Genomic DNA, 19,506 nt, shown 5'->3' on the forward strand with positions numbered 1-19,506 from the left:
CAATGTCGCAGGTGAAGAAACCTGGTGTGGATGTTGTAGGGTTTTGTGGTTACATGTAGTCTACATTTGTGAGGCCGTTTGGACGTACTGGCTAATTCTCTGAAACGATTTTGGCGGCGGCTTATGATAGAGAAATTAACATTCAATTATCTGGCAACAGCTGTGGTGGATATTCCTGCAGTCAGCATGCCAATTGAACATTCTCCCAAAACTAGAAACATCTATTTCAACGAAACATTTTAGTGGTCTTTTATTGTACCCAGCACAAGGTACACCTGTGTAACGATCATGCTGTTTAATCAGCTTCTCGATATACCACAGCTATCAGGTGGATGGATTATCTTGGCCAATGGGAAATGCCCATTAACAGAGAGCCGTTAACCAATTTGTGCACTTAAGTTGAGATAAATAAGCTTTTATATTTGATTAAAATTGAACATTTCTGGGATCTTTCATTTCAGCCGATGAAATATGGGACCAACAATTTTACATGTTGCGTTTTATATTTTTGTTCAGCGTTGAGTATATTTTAAGGTAGATACTACTATGTAATGTTTTGATAGGTATTTTGTCCAATAAGAATCGTAACAGCAACAGTGACTAAACAGCGCTACTATGGATCCTATACTTGACTGTCTACTCAGCCATGCATGGAGTTAAGCTCAGAGAAACAGAGCAGTATTATCTCGTTGTTAGTGGTCTGTGTTCTGTTCTGTCATCCCCGTGTGCAGACAGCAGTATAACTCCCTGTTGCATGTTCCACCTTGTCCTGTTGGTTGTCTCGATGGTTGAAACTCCTCCTCTGGTCTGCTTCCAATGTCTTGTTTTGTTGTAAAACTATTACGCTTTACAAGGCACCTCATCTCCTCCTACCCCCCCTCCCCCTCCCCCTGTCCCACATAAACCTGGGCCTATATCGTTCTGTATGTTTATGTTCGTCATCCATTCACAGTCTCAATGGATGTCTACCCATCCTTGTCCTGGTACGTCTCTCTGAACTCTTAACTTTTCCCTCCTACCGTTACCAGACTTCTGTAACTTGCATGTGTTTTTTTAAATTTCTCTTTACATTTATTTTTATTAACGTGTCTTATCTCTTTATAGGTATATCGAACATTGGATCCTAATGTAAACATATAACGAGTGTTGCCTTTATCTTTGTGTATTTTTATATTTTTTAGTTAATTTTTATTTATTTTTTTACTTCCCAGTGTTGTGATCCAAATGAGTGAGTTGAACATGGACCGCACCGTTCCTCTGCCTCTCCTCACTCTCTATCTGTCCATCTGTCTATCTCAGAGGGTTCTCTATCACTACCTGCCTCAGCTGACTATCTTTCGTGACGGTTCTTATTTGCTCTCGTGTGTCCCCCCACCCCCCTACACACAGATTCGGGTCGTAAACGCATTCCGTAGCTCCCTCTACGAAGGCCTTGAGAAACCAGACTCCAGACCGTCCATCCACAACTTCATGACCCATCCAGAGTTTAGGATAGAGGACTCCACCCCCCACATCCCCCTGATTGATGATACTGACTTAGAGGAGGACCCATCGCTGAGGAACACCCACCAGTCCCAGACAGGCAGCCAGCCCCAGTCCCCCAACAAGAACAACAATGCCGTCGACAGCGGCATCAACCTCACCATCGACACCACCAGTAAATCAGCTGCATCCTCCGGCCCAGCCAGCCCACTGCACAGTCTGGAGACCTCCCTCTAGTGGCCAGCCCACTGCACAGTCTGGAGACCTCCCTCTAGTGGCCTGCAGCTGGCTGGTGGAGACCTCCCTCTAGTGGCCTGCAGCTGGCTGGTGGAGACCTCCCTCTAGTGGCCTGCAGCTGGCTAGTGGAGACCTCCCTCTAGTGGCCTGCAGCTGGCTGGTGGAGACCTCCCTCTAGTGGCCTGCAGCTGGCTGGTGGAGACCTCCCTCTAGTGGCCTGCAGCTGGCTGGTGGAGACCTCCCTCTAGCCTGCAGCTGGCTGGTGGAGACCTCCCTCTAGTGGCCTGCAGCTGGCTGGTGGAGACCTCCCTCTAGTGGCCTGCAGCTGGCTGGTGGAGACCTCCCTCTAGTGGCCTGCAGCTGGCTGGTGGAGACCTCCCTCTAGTGGCCTGCAGCTGGCTGGTGGAGACCTCCTCTAGTGGCCTGCAGCTGGCTGGTGGAGACCTCTGCAGCTTTGGAGACCTCCCTCTAGTGGCCTGCAGCTGGCTGGTGGAGACCTCCCTCTAGTGGCCTGCAGCTGGCTGGTGGAGACCTCCCTCTAGTGGCCAGCAGCTGGCTGGTGGATACCTCTGCAGCTTTGGAGACCTCCCTCTAGTGGCCTGCAGCTGGCTGGTGGAGACCTCCCTCTAGTGGCCTGCAGCTGGCTGGTGGAGACCTCCCTCTAGTGGCCTGCTGGTGGAGACCTCCCTCTAGTGGCCTGCTGGTGGAGACCTCCCTCTAGTGGCCTGCTGGTGGAGACCTCCCTCTAGTGGCCTGCTGGTGGAGACCTCCCTCTAGTGGCCTGCTGGTGGAGACCTCCCTCTAGTGGCCTGCTGGTGGAGACCTCCCTCTAGTGGCCTGCTGGTGGAGACCTCCCTCTAGTGGCCTGCTGGTGGAGACCTCCCTCTAGTGGCCTGCTGGCTGGAGACCTCCCTCTAGTGGCCTGCAGCTGGTGGAGACCTCCCTCTAGTGGCCTGCTGGTGGAGACCTCCCTCTAGTGGCCTGCTGGTGGAGACCTCCCTCTAGTGGCCTGCTGGTGGAGACCTCCCTCTAGTGGCCTGCAGCTGGAGACCTCCCTCTAGTGGCCTGCAGCTGGCTGGTGGAGACCTCCCTCTAGTGGCCTGCTGGTGGAGACCTCCCTCTAGTGGCCAGCTGGTGGAGACCTCCCTCTAGTGGCCAGCTGGTGGAGACCTCTGCAGCTTTGGAGACCTCCCTCTAGTGGCCTGCTGGTGGAGACCTCCCTCTGACAGCTCCCCACTGGAAGCCTTTGTCTTCAGGCCTGGTAGAGAACTTACCTACTGCAGCCTGGTGGCTCCCACACTGCAGATTGGAGACTTCCGTCTTGCAGTCTCATGGAGACATCATCGGTCTGCAGTTTGGAAACCTTCCTCTATCTCCTGATGTCTCCTGCTGTCTCCTGCTGTCTCCTGGTGTCTCCTGGTGTCTCCTGCTGTCTCCTGCTGTCTCCTGCTGTCTCCTGATGTCTCCTGGTGTCTCCTGCTGTCTCCTGGTGTCTCCTGGTGTCTCCTGATGTCTCCTGCTGTCTCCTGGTGTCTCCTGATGTCTCCTGATGTCTCCTGGTGTCTCCTGATGTCTCCTGTCTCCTGGTGTCTCCTGTCTCTTGTCTCCTGCTGTCTCCTGCTGTCTCCTGCTGTCTCCTGCTGTCTCCTGATGTCTCCTGATGTCTCCTGATGTCTCCTGATGTCTCCTGCTGTCTCCTGATGTCTCCTGCTGTCTCCTGCTGTCTCCTGATGTCTCCTGATGTCTCCTAATGTTTCCTGTCTCCTGTCTCTGCTGTACCTGGAGAAAGCATACTACTACAGCTATACAATCAGAAAGGGCAACAAAGCCAACACACATGACCTGAGCGTGTGTGTGCGCGTGTGTGTGTGTGTGTGTGTGTGTGTGTGTGTGTGTGTGTGTGTGTGTGTGTGTGTGTGTGTGTGTGTGTGTGTGTGTGTGTGTGTGTGTGTGTGTGTGTGTGTGTGTGTGTGTGTGTGTGTGTGTGTGTGCGCGCACTGCTGACTGACTGAACCATGTTTCTAGCAGCAGTGAAGTAGAGAACCAGAAAGACCTTGGAGGAGTGAAAACCAGTCTAACCTAACCTTACTCCACAATAACAATGACTATATCTGAACCTAACCTTACTCCACAATAACAATGACTATATCTGAAAACCAGTATATCTAACCTAACCTTACTCCACAATAACAATGACTATATCTGAACCTAACCTTACTCCACAATAACAATGACTATATCTGAACCTAACCTTACTCCACAATAACAATGACTATATCTGAACCTAACCTTACTCCACAATAACAATGACTATATCTGAACCTAACCTTACTCCACAATAACAATGACTATATCAATAACAATAGCAATGACTATATCTGAACCTAATAGTTTCTGAACCTTACATAAAATGACATTTTAACCTTACTCCACAATAACAATGACTATATCTGAACCTAACCTTACTCCACAATAACAATGACTATATTGATAATAGTTTGAATTACATAAAAACATTTTTATCGCTCCTGCATGAATGTACTTTACCCAACGTTTTTATTTAAATTGTTTCAAAACATTTTAGTTGAATGATTTGATTGGGTGGTTCGGTAGGAAGTGCTGTGGACTTTAAAGACAACCGATTCACCTGTCTGTGAGTTCCCTGTGTGACATGTGCTTAAGTGTAAAGATGTATTTATAAATGAGATCAAGTTTGTAGGGCTCAACTTGCACAGTAGATTTGCACCTGTTGGATAAGAGGAACCCATAAATAAATAGTATTTCTTAAAGATAGTATATATAAATATATATAAAGAGTTTCTCTTTGTTTGTTGGCATGTTGCCGTGTTTCTTATTTAATGGTTCTAACTATTTTAACTTATTTATGTCCTAAAGAGAATGTCATTTGTTTACCTCTAGGTACTTCCTGGTTCATTTGTAGGGTTTCAAACCATTCAGCAGATGTAGTTGAGGTAAAACTCAAGTTGTTTTGAGTTCTGCTCGTTGGTGTTTATAACATACTGTGTACTGAACTTGCCTGCTATCTTGTCAAATATTGTAGATAATTTTAGAGGATAACAAAAGAAAACCAAAATATAATGGTATATATATATATATATATTCATGTGGCATTGTGTTATTATATGATTGTTAGGATGAACTCTGAACGGTTTCCTTCGTTTCCACACAGAATACGACGAAAGGTTTATTTCTTTAATTACTATTTCTCTTATTTTTGTTATTGTTCATTCAAAAGCTTAAAAGTTGAGACTGAGAGGGTGAACAGGCCTTCTATAACAGACATGTCTTCTATTTAAAATCTACTTGTTTTAAGGAAACATTTTTCATTTTTGTGTGACCGTGAAAGACTGCAATGGATTTATATTAGAAATTGCAAACTAAGTTATATTTGGTTTATCTGTATGGAAAAATCTAAAAGTTATTTTAAAAAATCTTGTGATATATTGTGTTGATTTCTTTAATTTGAATTTGATTGATTTCTTGATTTCCTTCAAAAAGGAAAGAAACACACAGCTATCCAAAAATGGTTGGCGTTTTGAGCAACAACAACAACAAAAAACCAATAAAATGGAATTATGCTTTTGACTGTTTTTAAAAACGTAGAACAAAAGAAGAAGAAAAAGAACCCCCGACCTGGATGAAGTTCTGGGTTGCACCTCTCTGTACTGTTACTTGTGTTTCTGAGTGTTTTAACCAAGCTTGTCTTCCTGCCTTCAACCAAGTATACTCTAGCATCTTTAAAAAGTATTCACTAGTTGTTATAACTATTTCTTGTGCTTTTAAGAAAGGAGGATGGAGAGAACAAGAGGAACCCAAGCAGGAAAAGACCCATCATGTTCCTCTCCATCCAAAAGGCATTGAGATGTCGATAATAGCGGCCCAGACCGAATCCATTGACTTATTGTTATATTTCTATACGTCATTGAAAAGCATGATGTAATAAGCAAGTCGAACCAATCCAATTGTTCTCCTCTGAATGAGTCTTTTGGTAATTATATCTTGCTCTGATTTCTCTTTTCCTTCCTGTGTATTTTACTATTGAACCCCCTCTGCCATCAGAAGAGTGCACCAAGGTTTAAGTTCAACTCGGGCCTGTTGAAGAAGGACCGTTTTTAATGTTATTATTTTTTGTTCATTCAGAAATGTTTGTCTTTCCTTTCTAAATTTGCTTGAAAAAAAACGCTTTTCTTTTTAACGTTTTTTTTATTTATTTTTTTAAACCTTGATGTTTTTCTGTAAAACAATTTACATCAAAAGAACTTCAACCGAAGGTTCACCATTCTCCCATATATACATACAGCTCTAAGATGACGCAGTGATTAGTAGAGGTTTCTACTAATACACAGAGGAATGTCTCCTAAGAGGATCCGTTCAGGCTTAGTGGGCTGTGTTCTACTAAACACTACTAAATAACTCTATAACAGTCATTACCAATCAGGGCTTGTGTTTATGATTTGTTTTCAAGTGCTGATCTAGGATCAGGTCCCCGTCTCCTATTCGCGGTCATTTAAAAGGTCAAACTGATACTACAGGGGGGAGGGTCCTGATACTACAGGGGGGGGGTCCTGATACTACAGGGGGGGTCCTGATACTACAGGGGGGTCCTGATACTACAGGGGGGTCCTGATACTACAGGGGGTCCTGATACTACAGGGGGGTCCTGATACTACAGGGGGGTCCTGATACTACAGGGGGAGGGTCCTGATACTACAGGGGGGGGGTCCTGATACTACAGGGGGGTCCTGATACTACAGGGGGGGGGTCCTGATACTACAGGGGGAGGGTCCTGATACTACAGGGGGGGGGTCCTGATACTACAGGGGGAGGGTCCTGATACTACAGGGGGGTCCTGATACTACAGGGGGGGGGTCCTGATACTACAGGGGGAGGGTCCTGATACTACAGGGGGGAGGGTCCTGATACTACAGGGGGGGGGTCCTGATACTACAGGGGGAGGGGTCCTGATACTACAGGGGGAGGGTCCTGATACTACAGGGGGGGGATACTACAGGTCCTGATACTACAGGGGGGGGTCCTGATACTACAGGGGGGGTCCTGATACTACAGGGGGGGTCCTGATACTACAGGGGGGTCCTGATACTACAGGGGGGGTCCTGATACTACAGGGGATACTACAGGGGGGGTCCTGATACTACAGGGGGGGGGTCCTGATACTACAGGGGGGGGTCCTGATACTACAGGGGGGTCCTGATACTACAGGGGGGGTCCTGATACTACAGGGGGGGTCCTGATACTACAGGGGGGTCCTGATACTACAGGGGGTCCTGATACTACGGGGGGGGTCCTGATACTACGGGGGAGGGTCCTGATACTACAGGGGGGGTCCTGATACTACAGGGGGAGGGTCCTGATACTAAGCTGGGTCAAATCCCACCATGCTACACAGCATCTCTAAGGGGTCAAATCCTGATACTACAGGGGTTGGTCAAATCCCACCATGCTACTACAGGGGTTGGTCAAATCCCACCATGCTACACAGTATCTCCAAGGGGTCAAATCCCACCATGCTACACAGCATCTCTAAGGTTGGTCAAATCCCACCATGCTACACAGCATCTCTAAACTGTTGGTCAAATCCCACCATGCTACACAGCATCTCTAAGGGGTCAAATCCCACCATGCTCACAGTATCTCCAAGCTGTTGGTCAAATCCCACCATGCTACACAGCATCTCTAAGCTGTTGGTCAAATCCCACCATGCTACACAGCATCTCTAAGCTGTTGGTCAAATCCCACCATGCTACACAGCATCTCTAAGCTGTTGGTCAAATCCCACCATGCTACACAGCATCTCTAAGCTGTTGGTCAAATCCCACCATGCTACACAGCATCTCTAAGCTGTTGGTCAAATCCCACCATGCTACACAGCATCTCTAAGCTGTTGGTCAAATCCCACCATGCTACACAGTATCTCCAAGCTGTTGGTCAAATCCCACCATGCTACACAGCATCTCTAAGCTGTTGGTCAAATCCCACCATGCTACACAGCATCTCTAAGCTGTTGGTCAAATCCCACCATGCTACACAGCATCTCTAAGCTGTTGGTCAAATCCCACCATGCTAAATCCCACAGCTATCTCCAAGCTGTTGGTCAAATCCCACCATGCTACACAGCATCTCTAAGCTGTTGGTCAAATCCCACCATGCTACACAGCATCTCTAAGCTGTTGGTCAAATCCCACCATGCTACACAGCATCTCTAAGCTGTTGGTCAAATCCCACCATGCTACACAGCATCTCTAAGCTGTTGGTCAAATCCCACCATGCTACACAGCATCTCTAAGCTGTTGGTCAAATCCCACCATGCTACACTAACCCATGCAACTGTTGACAACAGTATTGAAACTGACCTTTAATAATGATGTATCCTATTAATTATCATGCTTATTGCAATATTTCACCTCTATATACTGTATATATACTGTATACCTCTATATACTGTATATATACTGTATACCTCTATATACTGTATATATACTGTATACCTCTATGTACTGTATATATACTGTATACCTCTATATACTGTATATATACTGTATACCTCTATATACTGTATATATACTGTATACCTCTATATACTGTATATATACTGTATACCTCTATATACTGTATATATACTGTATACCTCCATATACTGTATATATACTGTATACCTCTATATACTGTATATATACTGTATACCTCTATATACTGTACTTAGCAGCATGCATGTTGTGGAACAACGAAGACGGTGAAATGTGGCCTACCAGCTCGTTGATGGATGTCAATAGTATTCTCTATCATCCAACTTCTTGTTTTCATGATTACATTTTTTAAAATCTATATAAAAATTGTAAATAAAAAACTCCATGTCTTTGCTAATTTACTACTATGCAAAATGTAATTCTGATTGTTCCCCCCCCCCCCCCCCGAGTGTGTTTCTGGAATGTTTGTGATTCGTTAAAAAGGGGGAGTAAATTATTAACTAGCTTGACGAAAGTTATGAACTGAGACTCTTGTTGCTGCTTGACTGCCCCGTTACCACGACTCCAAGACAGGAGCAAGGAAAGATGATTAAATAAATATCCTGAGCAGCATGAACCAGAATGGTGTTATGACCCGTGTCATGTGATGTCTGCGCTGTGTGGTGATTGGTTCTCAGAATGATGTTATGACCCGTGTCATGTGATGTCTGCGCTGTGTGGTGATTGGTTCTCTGAATGATGTTATGACCCGTGTCATGTGATGTCTGCGCTGTGTGGTGATTGGTTCTCAGAATGATGTTATGTATTTTGTATTTGCTATGGATCTTCCTGGGGTTCAGCAAAATTAAGGCAGTTACACATTTTAAAAACATTACAATACATTCATAGCAGATTATGTCTGCATACTAAGTGTGTGCCCCCCTGTGTGGTGATTGGTTCTCAGAATGATCTTAACAAAATCAATGTATTTTTGTATTTACTATGTCTTCCTGTGGTTCAGCAAAATCTATGTTTGTGTTGTTACACATTTTCCAAAATATTTATTTATCTAATTTACATTCATAGCTAGATTATACAACATAAAGTGATGTTGTAGTCATGGCTCTACTCTACTACCAATATCTATAACAAAACTCAATGTGTATATGTTCCATGTAAAGTCCGTCTATGTTATCTGTGGAATGTTTCCATGTAGTCATGGCTCTATGTTTGTGTTAGAGTTCCATGTAGTCATGTTCTATAAGTACTGTGGAATATTTCCATTTATCTCTATTTACTGTGGAATAGAGTTCCATTAGTCAAAACTCTAAAGTACTGTGGAATGAGTTCCATGTAGTCATGGCTCTATGTAGTACTGTGGAATAGAGTTCCATGTAGTCATGGCTCTATGTAGTACTGTGGAATAGAGTTCCATGTAGTCATGGCTCTATGTAGTACTGTGGAATAGAGTTCCATGTAGTCATGGCTCTATGTAGTACTGTGGAATAGAGTTCCATGTAGTCATGGCTCTATGTAGTACTGTGGAATAGAGTTCCATGTAGTCATGGCTCTATGTAGTACTGTGGAATAGAGTTCCATGTAGTCATGGCTCTATGTAGTACTGTGGAATAGAGTTCCATGTAATCATGTATCTATGTAGTACTGTGGAATAGAGTTCCCATGTAGTCAAATCAAATAAAATGTTATTTGTCACATACACATGATTAGCAGATGTTAATGCGAGTGTAGCGAAATGCTTGTGCTTCCAGTTCCAACAATGCAGTAATAACCAACAAGTAATCTAACGAACAATTCCAAAACTACTGTCTTATACACAGTGTAAGGGGATAAGGAATATGTACATAAGGATATATGAATGAGTGATGGTACAGAGCAGCATAGGCAAGATACAGTAGATGGTATCGAGTACAGTATATACATATGAGATGAGTATGTAAACAAAGTGGCATAGTTAAAGTGGCTAGTGATACATGTATTACATAAGGATGCAGTCGATGATATAGAGTACAGTATATACATATGCATATGAGATGAATAATGTAGGGTAAGTAACATTATATAAGGTAGCATTGTTTAAAGTGGCTAGTGATATATTTACATCATTTCCCATTAATTCCTATTATTAAAGTGCCTGGAGTTGAGTCAGTGTCAATGTCAGTGTGTTGGCAGCAGCCACTCAATGTTAGTGGTGGCTGTTTAACAGTCTGATGGCCTTGAGATAGAAGCTGTTTTTCAGTCTCTCGGTCCCAGCTTTGATGCATCTGTACTGACCTCGCCTTCTGGATGATAGCGGGGTGAACAGGCAGTGGCTCGGGTGCTTGATGTCCTTGATGATCTTTATGGCCTTCCTGTAACATCGGGTGGTGTAGGTGTCCTGGAGGGCAGGTAGTTTGCCCCCGGTGATGCGTTGTGCAGACCTCACTACCCTCTGGAGAGCCTTACGGTTGAGGGCGGAGCAGTTGCCGTACCAGGCGGTGATACAGCCCGCCAGGATGCTCTCGATTGTGCATCTGTAGAAGTTTGTGAGTGCTTTTGGTGACAAGCCAAATTTCTTCAGCCTCCTGAGGTTGAAGAGGCGCTGCTGCACCTTCTTCACGATGCTGTCTGTGTGAGTGGACCAATTCAGTTTGTCTGTGATGTGTATGCCGAGGAACTTAAAACTTGCTACCCTCTCCACTACTGTTCCATCGATGTGGATAGGGGGGTGTTCCCTCTGCTGTTTCCTGAAGTCCACAATCATCTCCTTAGTTTTGTTGACGTTGAGTGTGAGGTTATTTTCCTGACACCACACTCCGAGGGCCCTCACCTCCTCCCTGTAGGCCGTCTCGTCATTGTTGGTAATCAAGGCTACCACTGTTGTGTCGTCCGCAAACTTGATGATTGTGTTGGAGGCGTGCGTGGCCACGCATTCGTGGGTGAACAGGGAGTACAGGAGAGGGCTCAGAACGCACCCTTGTGTTGAGGATCAGCGGGGAGGAGATGCCTACCCTCACCACCTGGGGGCGGCCCGTCAGGAAGTCCAGTACCCAGTTGCACGGGGCGGGGGTCGAGACCCAGGGTCTCGAGCTTGATGACAAGCTTGGAGGGTACTATGGTGTTGAATGCCGAGCTGTAGTCGATGAACAGCATTCTCACATAGGTATTCCTCCTGTCCAGATGGGTTAGGGCAGTGTGCAGTGTGGTTGAGATTGCATCGTCTGTGGACCTATTTGGGCGGTAAGCAAATTGGAATGGGTCTAGGGTGTCAGGTAGGGTGGAGGTGATATGGTCCTTGTAGTGGCTTCCTTTCGTCTTTACCATAGCCACTGCCCAAGCCTGAAGCGGGGTTGTTTGATACGCATACAGTCCACACTCAAGGTTTCCAAACGGCCAAACATTCCATGACATCCAGGGATATGGTGCAACAAAAATGTTTATTCTTCTTATATCTAACAAATAAATGAGTCTCCAATCAACTTAAAGAACAAAATACTTGATATGGAAAATACATATTATGACCTATATGTCTGTATGTCTGTATGCCTGTATGTCTGTATGTCTGTATGTCTGTATGGTCAAAAAACTATACCGCTCCCGCGTCTAGCAAGGACTCCCTCTCCCGAAGGCCCAACTTCCTGCCTTTATCCTAACAAAATTAACACAATACAATGAACAGGCAAGAGGGGGGGCCAAATGTCCGAGTTACACTAACAACAAATTAATATATCTCAATCGGGTAAATATAAATCATAAAGGTACGTACCTAATATTACATCATTTACATTCATATTTAATATATTTACACAAATATACATGGAGCTCCATATGTTCGGTCTTTTATACAAATATGTCCAAATCGGCTCTAACAGTCCTTGACTAGTCTCTCAAAGCACTTCATGATGACGGAAGTGATTGCTACGGGGCGGTAGTCGTTTAGCTCAGTTACCTTAGCTTTCTTGGGAACAGGAACAATGGTGGCCCTCTTGAAGCATGTGGGAACAGCAGACTGGTATAGGGATTGATTGAATATGTCCGTAAACACACCGGCCAGCTGGCCTGGGAGCAAGACATCCTGGTCCGTGACTGGGCTGGATTTCTTCTTGTAGTCCGTGATTGACTGTAGACCCTGCCAGATGCCTCTTGTGTCTGAGCCGTTGAATTGAGATTCTACTTTGTCTCTGTACTGACGCTTAGCTTGTTTGATAGCCTTGCGGAGGGAATAGCTGCACTGTTTGTATTCGGTCATGTTACCAGACACCTTGCCCTGATTAAAAGCAGTGGTTCGCGCTTTCAGTTTCACGTGAATGCAGCCATCAATCCACGGTTTCTTCAACGCACGTTCTAATGAACTCACACACCGAATCAGCGTATTCATCAATATTGTTATCTGACGCAATACGAAACATATCCCAGTCCACGTGATGGAAGCAGTCTTGGAGTGTGGAGTCAGCTTGGTCGGACCAGCGTTGGACAGACCTCAGCGTGGGAGCCTCTTGTTTTAGTTTCTATCTGTAGGCAGGGATCAACAAAATGGAGTCGTGGTCAGCTTTTTTCCCGAAAGGAGGGCGGGGCAGGACCTTATATGCGTCGCGGAAGTAACAATGATCCAAGGTTTTTCCACCCCTGGTTGCGCAATCGATATGCTGATAAAATTTAGGGAGTCTTGTTTTCAGATTAGCCTTGCTAAAATCCCCAGCTACAATGAATGCAGCCTCCGGATAAATGGATTCCAGTTTGCAAAGAGTCAAATAAAGTTCGTTCAGAGCCATCGATGTGTCTGCTTTGGGGGGGTGATATATACGGCTGTGATTATAATCGAAGAGAATTCTCTTGGTAGATAATGTGGTCGACATTTGATTGTGAGGAATTCTAAATCAGGTGAACAGAAGGATTTGAGTTCCTGTATGTTTCTTTCATCACACCATGTCTCGTTAGCCATAAGGCATACGCCCCCGCCCCTCTTCTTACCAGAAATATGTTTGTTTCTGTCGGCGCGATGCGTGGAGAAACCCGCTGGCTGCACCGCTTCCGATAGCGTCTCTCCAGTGAGCCATGTTTCCGTGAAGCAAAGAATGTCACAGTCTCTGATGTCCCTCTGGAATGCTACCCTTGCTCGGATTTCATCAACCTTGTTGTCAAGAGACTGGACATTGGCGAGAAGAATGCTAGGGAGTGGTGCGCGATGTGCCTGTCTCCGGAGTCTGACCAGAAGACCGCCTCGTTTCCCTCTTTTTCGGAGTCGTTTTTTTGGGTCGCTGCATGGGATCCATTCTGTTGTCCTGTTTGAAAGGCAGAACACAGGATCCGCGTCGCGAAAAACTTGGTCGTACTGATGGTGAGTTGACGCTGATCTTATATTCAGTAGTTCTTCTCGACTGCATGTAATGAAACCTAAGATGACCTGGGGTACTAATGTAAGAAATAACACGTAAATAAAACAAAAAACTGCGTAGTTTCCTAGGAACGCGAAGCGAGGCGGCCATCTCAGTCGGCGACGGAAGTAGTGTGAAAATCTGCAAGCCCAAGACGACTCAAAGCTGTGATAACCGCTAAAGGTGCTTCTACAAAATATTGACTATGGACATGTAACTATAACCTCCTCACTATTACCATCATGTAACTATAACCTCCTCCTCACCATTACCATCATGTAACTACAACCTCCTCCTCACCATTACCATCATGTAACTATAACCTCCTCATCACCATTACCATCATGTAACTATAACCTCCTCATCACCATTACCATCATGTAACTATAACCTCCTCACCATTACCATCATGTAACTATAACCTCCTCCTCACCATTACCATCATGTAACTATAACCTCCTCACCATTACCATCATGTAACTATAACCTCCTCCTCACCATTACCATCATGTAACTATAACCTCCTCCTCACCATTACCATCATGTAACTATAACCTCCTCCTCACCATTACCATCATGTAACTATAACCTCATCACCATTACCATCATGTAACTATAACCTCCTCACCATTACCATCATGTAACTATAACCTCCTCACCATTACCATCATGTAACTATAACCTCCTCACCATTACCATCATGTAACTATAACCTCCTCCTCACCATTACCATCATGTAACTATAACCTCCTCCTCACCATTACCATCATGTAACTATAACCTCCTCACCATTACCATCATGTAACTATAACCTCCTCACCATTACCATCATGTAACTATAACCTCCTCACCATTACCATCATGTAACTATAACCTCCTCCTCACCATTACCATCATGTAACTATAACCTCCTCCTCACCATTACCATCATGTAACTATAACCTCCTCCTCACCATTACCATCATGTAACTATAACCTCCTCACCATTACCATCATGTAACTATAACCTCCTCCTCACCATTACCATCATGTAACTATAACCTCCTCCTCACCATTACCATCATGTAACTATAACCTCCTCACCATTACCATCATGTAACTATAACCTCCTCCTCACCATTACCATCATGTAACTATAACCTCCTCACCATTACCATCATGTAACTATAACCTCCTCACCATTACCATCATGTAACTATAACCTCCTCACCATTACCATCATGTAACTATAACCTCCTCCTCACCATTACCATCATGTAACTATAACCTCCTCACCATTACCATCATGTAACTATAACCTCCTCCTCACCATTACCATCATGTAACTATAACCTCCTCACCATTACCATCATGTAACTATAACCTCCTCCTCACCATTACCATCATGTAACTATAACCTCCTCCTCACCATTACCACCATGTAACTATAACCTCACCATTATCATCATGTAACTATAACCTCCTCACCATTACCATCATGTAACTATAACCTCCTCACCATTACCATCATGTAACTATAACCTCCTCCTCACCATTACCATCATGTAACTATAACCTCCTCACCATTACCATCATGTAACTATAACCTCCTCCTCACCATTACCATCATGTAACTATAACCTCCTCACCATTACCATCATGTAACTATAACCTCCTCACCATTACCATCATGTAACTATAACCTCCTCACCATTACCATCATGTAACTATAACCTCCTCCTCACCATTACCATCATGTAACTATAACCTCCTCACCATTACCATCATGTAACTATAACCTCCTCCTCACCATTACCATCATGTAACTATAACCTCCTCACCATTACCATCATGTAACTATAACCTCCTCACCATTACCATCATGTAACTATAACCTCCTCCTCACCATTACCATCATGTAACTATAACCTCCTCACCATTACCATCATGTAACTATAACCTCCTCACCATTACCATCATGTAACTATAACCTCCTCACCATTACCATCATGTAACTATAACCTCCTCCTCACCATTACCATCATGTAACTATAACCTCCTCACCATTACCATCATGTAACTATAACCTCCTCACCATTACCATCATGTAACTATAACCTCCTCACCATTACCATCATGTAACTATAACCTCCTCACCATTACCATCATGTAACTATAACCTCCTCACCATTACCATCATGTAACTATAACCTCCTCACCATTACCATCATGTAACTATAACCTCCTCCTCACCATTACCATCATGTAACTATAACCTCCTCACCATTACCATCATGTAACTATAACCTCCTCACCATTACCATCATGTAACTATAACCTCCTCACCATTACCATCATGTAACTATAACCTCCTCCTCACCATTACCATCATGTAACTATAACCTCCTCACCATTACCATCATGTAACTATAACCTCCTCCCCACCATTACCATCATGTAACTATAACCTCCTCACCATTACCATCATGTAACTATAACCTCCTCACCATTACCATCATGTAACTATAACCTCCTCACCATTACCATCATGTAACTATAACCTCCTCCTCACCATTACCATCATGTAACTATAACCTCCTCACCATTACCATCATGTAACTATAACCTCCTCACCATTACCATCATGTAACTATAACCTCCTCACCATTACCATCATGTAACTATAACCTCCTCCTCACCATTACCATCATGTAACTATAACCTCCTCACCATTACCATCATGTAACTATAACCTCCTCCTCACCATTACCATCATGTAACTATAACCTCCTCCTCACCATTACCATCATGTAACTATAACCTCACCATTATCATCATGTAACTATAACCTCCTCACCATTACCATCATGTAACTATAACCTCCTCACCATTACCATCATGTAACTATAACCTCCTCACCATTACCATCATGTAACTATAACCTCCTCCTCACCATTACCATCATGTAACTATAACCTCCTCCTCACCATTACCATCATGTAACTATAACCTCCTCCTCACCATTACCATCATGTAACTATAACCTCCTCCTCACCATTACCATCATGTAACTATAACCTCCTCCTCACCATTACCATCATGTAACTATAACCTCCTCCTCACCATTACCATCATGTAACTATAACCTCACCATTATCATCATGTAACTATAACCTCCTCACCATTACCATCATGTAACTATAACCTCCTCACCATTACCATCATGTAACTATAACCTCCTCCTCACCATTACCATCATGTAACTATAACCTCCTCACCATTACCATCATGTAACTATAACCTCCTCACCATTACCATCATGTAACTATAACCTCCTCACCATTACCATCATGTAACTATAACCTCCTCACCATTACCATCATGTAACTATAACCTCACCATTACCATCATGTAACTATAACCTCCTCACCATTACCATCATGTAACTATAACCTCCTCACCATTACCATCATGTAACTATAACCTCCTCCTCACCATTACCATCATGTAACTATAACCTCAACATTACCATCATGTAACTATAACCTCCTCCTCACCATTACCATCATGTAACTATAACCTCCTCACCATTACCATCATGTAACTATAACCTCCTCCTCACCATTACCATCATGTAACTATAACCTCCTCACCATTACCATCATGTAACTATAACCTCCTCCTCACCATTACCATCATGTAACTATAACCTCCTCACCATTACCATCATGTAACTATAACCTCCTCCTCACCATTACCATCATGTAACTATAACCTCCTCACCATTACCATCATGTAACTATAACCTCCTCACCATTACCATCATGTAACTATAACCTCCTCACCATTACCATCATGTAACTATAACCTCCTCACCATTACCATCATGTAACTATAACCTCCTCACCATTACCATCATGTAACTATAACCTCCTCACCATTACCATCATGTAACTATAACCTCCTCCTCACCATTACCATCATGTAACTATAACCTCCTCACCATTACCATCATGTAACTATAACCTCCTCACCATTACCATCATTTAACTATAACCTTATTATTACCATCATGTAACTATAACCTCCTCACCATTACCATCATGTAACTATAACCTCATCACCATTACCATCATGTAACTATAACCTCCTCACCATTACCATCATGTAACTATAACCTCCTCCTCATATATTATTATTTATTATTATTATATATTATTATCCTCACCATTACCATCATGTAACTATAACCTCAACATTACCATCATGTAACTATAACCTCCTCACCATTACCATCATGTAACTATAACCTCCTCACCATTACCATCATGTAACTATAACCTCCTCACCATTACCATCATGTAACTATAACCTCAACATTACCATCATGTAACTATAACCTCACCATTACCATCATGTAACTATAACCTCCTCACCATTACCATCATGTAACTATAACCTCCTCACCATTACCATCATGTAACTATAACCTCCTCCTCACCATTACCATCATGTAACTATAACCTCCTCACCATTACCATCATGTAACTATAACCTCCTCCTCACCATTACCATCATGTTACTATAACCTCCTCCTCACCATTACCATAATGTAACTATAACCTCCTCACCATTACCATCATGTAACTATAACCTCCTCCTCACCATTACCATCATGTAACTATAACCTCCTCCTCACCATTACCATCATGTAACTATAACCTCCTCACCATTACCAGCATACATATTCTGTGAACAGAGTGTTCCAGGTGATTCCGTGGACAGAGTGTTCTAGGTGATTCCGTGGACAGAGTGTTCCAGGTGATTCCGTGGACAGAGTGTTCCAGGTGATTCCGTGGACAGAGTGTTCCAGGTGATTCCGTGGACAGAGTGTTCCAGGTGATTTTGTGGACAGAGTGTTCCAGGTGATTCCGTGGACAGAGTGGAAGTTGTTAGAGGCGAGTATGACAGTAGCTGTCATTAGGCAGTGTTGCCAGATTTGATTCACCTTGCTGCAGAAGCTGAATCAAAATCCCATCAAATTGCTCAATCTGGCAACACTAGACACAGGCCCTGTCGTTCCAATGCCCTACTTGCCACCAGAGGGTGCTCTCTGATAAGATATTTAAAACATTTAGGAAAAGCTAATGAATATTATATACTCTGAGTATACCAAATATTCCTGTGGAACGCTTGACACAAGGTGCTGGCCAATGTTGATTCCAATACTTCCCACAGTTGTGTCAAGTTCCGGGGGGGACCATTCTTGATACAGATGGGAAACTGTTGTCTGTGAAAAACACAACAGAGTTGCAGTTCTTGACACAAGCCGGTGCGCCTGGCACCTACTACCATACCCTGTTCAAAGGCACCTACTACCATACCCTGTTCAAAGGCACCTACTACCATACCATACTACCACCTACTACCAGACCCTGTTCAAAGGCACCTACTACTATACCCTGTTCAAAGGCACCTACTACCATACCCTGTTCAAAGGCACCTACTACCCTGTTCAAAAGGCACCTACTACCAGACCCTGTTCAAAGGCACCTACTACCATACCCTGTTCAAAGGCACCTACTACCATACCCTGTTCAAAGGCACCTACTACCAGACCCTGTTCAAAGGCACCTACTACCCTGTTCAAAGGCACCTACTACCATACCCTGTTCAAAGGCACCTACTACCAGACCCTGTTCAAAGGCACCTACTACCAGACCCTGTTCAAAGGCACCTACTACCATACCCTGTTTAAATGCACCTACCACCATACCCTGTTCAAAGGCACCTACTACCATACCCTGTTCGAAGGCACCTACTACCAGACCCTGTTCAAAGACACCTACTACCATACCATACTACCACCTACTACCAGAACCTGTTTAAAGGCACCTACTACCATACCCTGTTCAAAGGCACCTACTACCATACCATACTACCACCTACTA

At 43.9% G+C, this 19,506-nt stretch overlaps 1 protein-coding gene across 9 annotated transcripts in view; it reads left to right on the forward strand.

The window, feature by feature from the left end:
• Positions 1–3,210, forward strand: part of LOC124004067 (plasma membrane calcium-transporting ATPase 2-like) — a 210,138-nt gene extending 206,928 nt beyond the window's left edge. For 5 of the 9 annotated variants that reach the window (XM_046312835.1, XM_046312844.1, XM_046312837.1 and 2 more), the window contains one exon: positions 1,390–3,210. In XM_046312835.1, the coding sequence (XP_046168791.1) occupies positions 1,390–1,719 (330 nt within the window). In that variant the 3' untranslated portion in view covers positions 1,720–3,210. The remainder of the gene's footprint in view (positions 1–1,389) is intronic. The other 4 variants (XM_046312839.1, XM_046312841.1, XM_046312843.1 and 1 more) reach the window with 2 other exon arrangements.
• The last annotated feature ends 16,296 nt before the right edge of the window (positions 3,211–19,506 follow it).

The sequence above is a fragment of the Oncorhynchus gorbuscha genome, linkage group LG18, assembly GCF_021184085.1.
Source record: "Oncorhynchus gorbuscha isolate QuinsamMale2020 ecotype Even-year linkage group LG18, OgorEven_v1.0, whole genome shotgun sequence".
Classification (NCBI taxonomy): domain Eukaryota; kingdom Metazoa; phylum Chordata; class Actinopteri; order Salmoniformes; family Salmonidae; genus Oncorhynchus; species Oncorhynchus gorbuscha.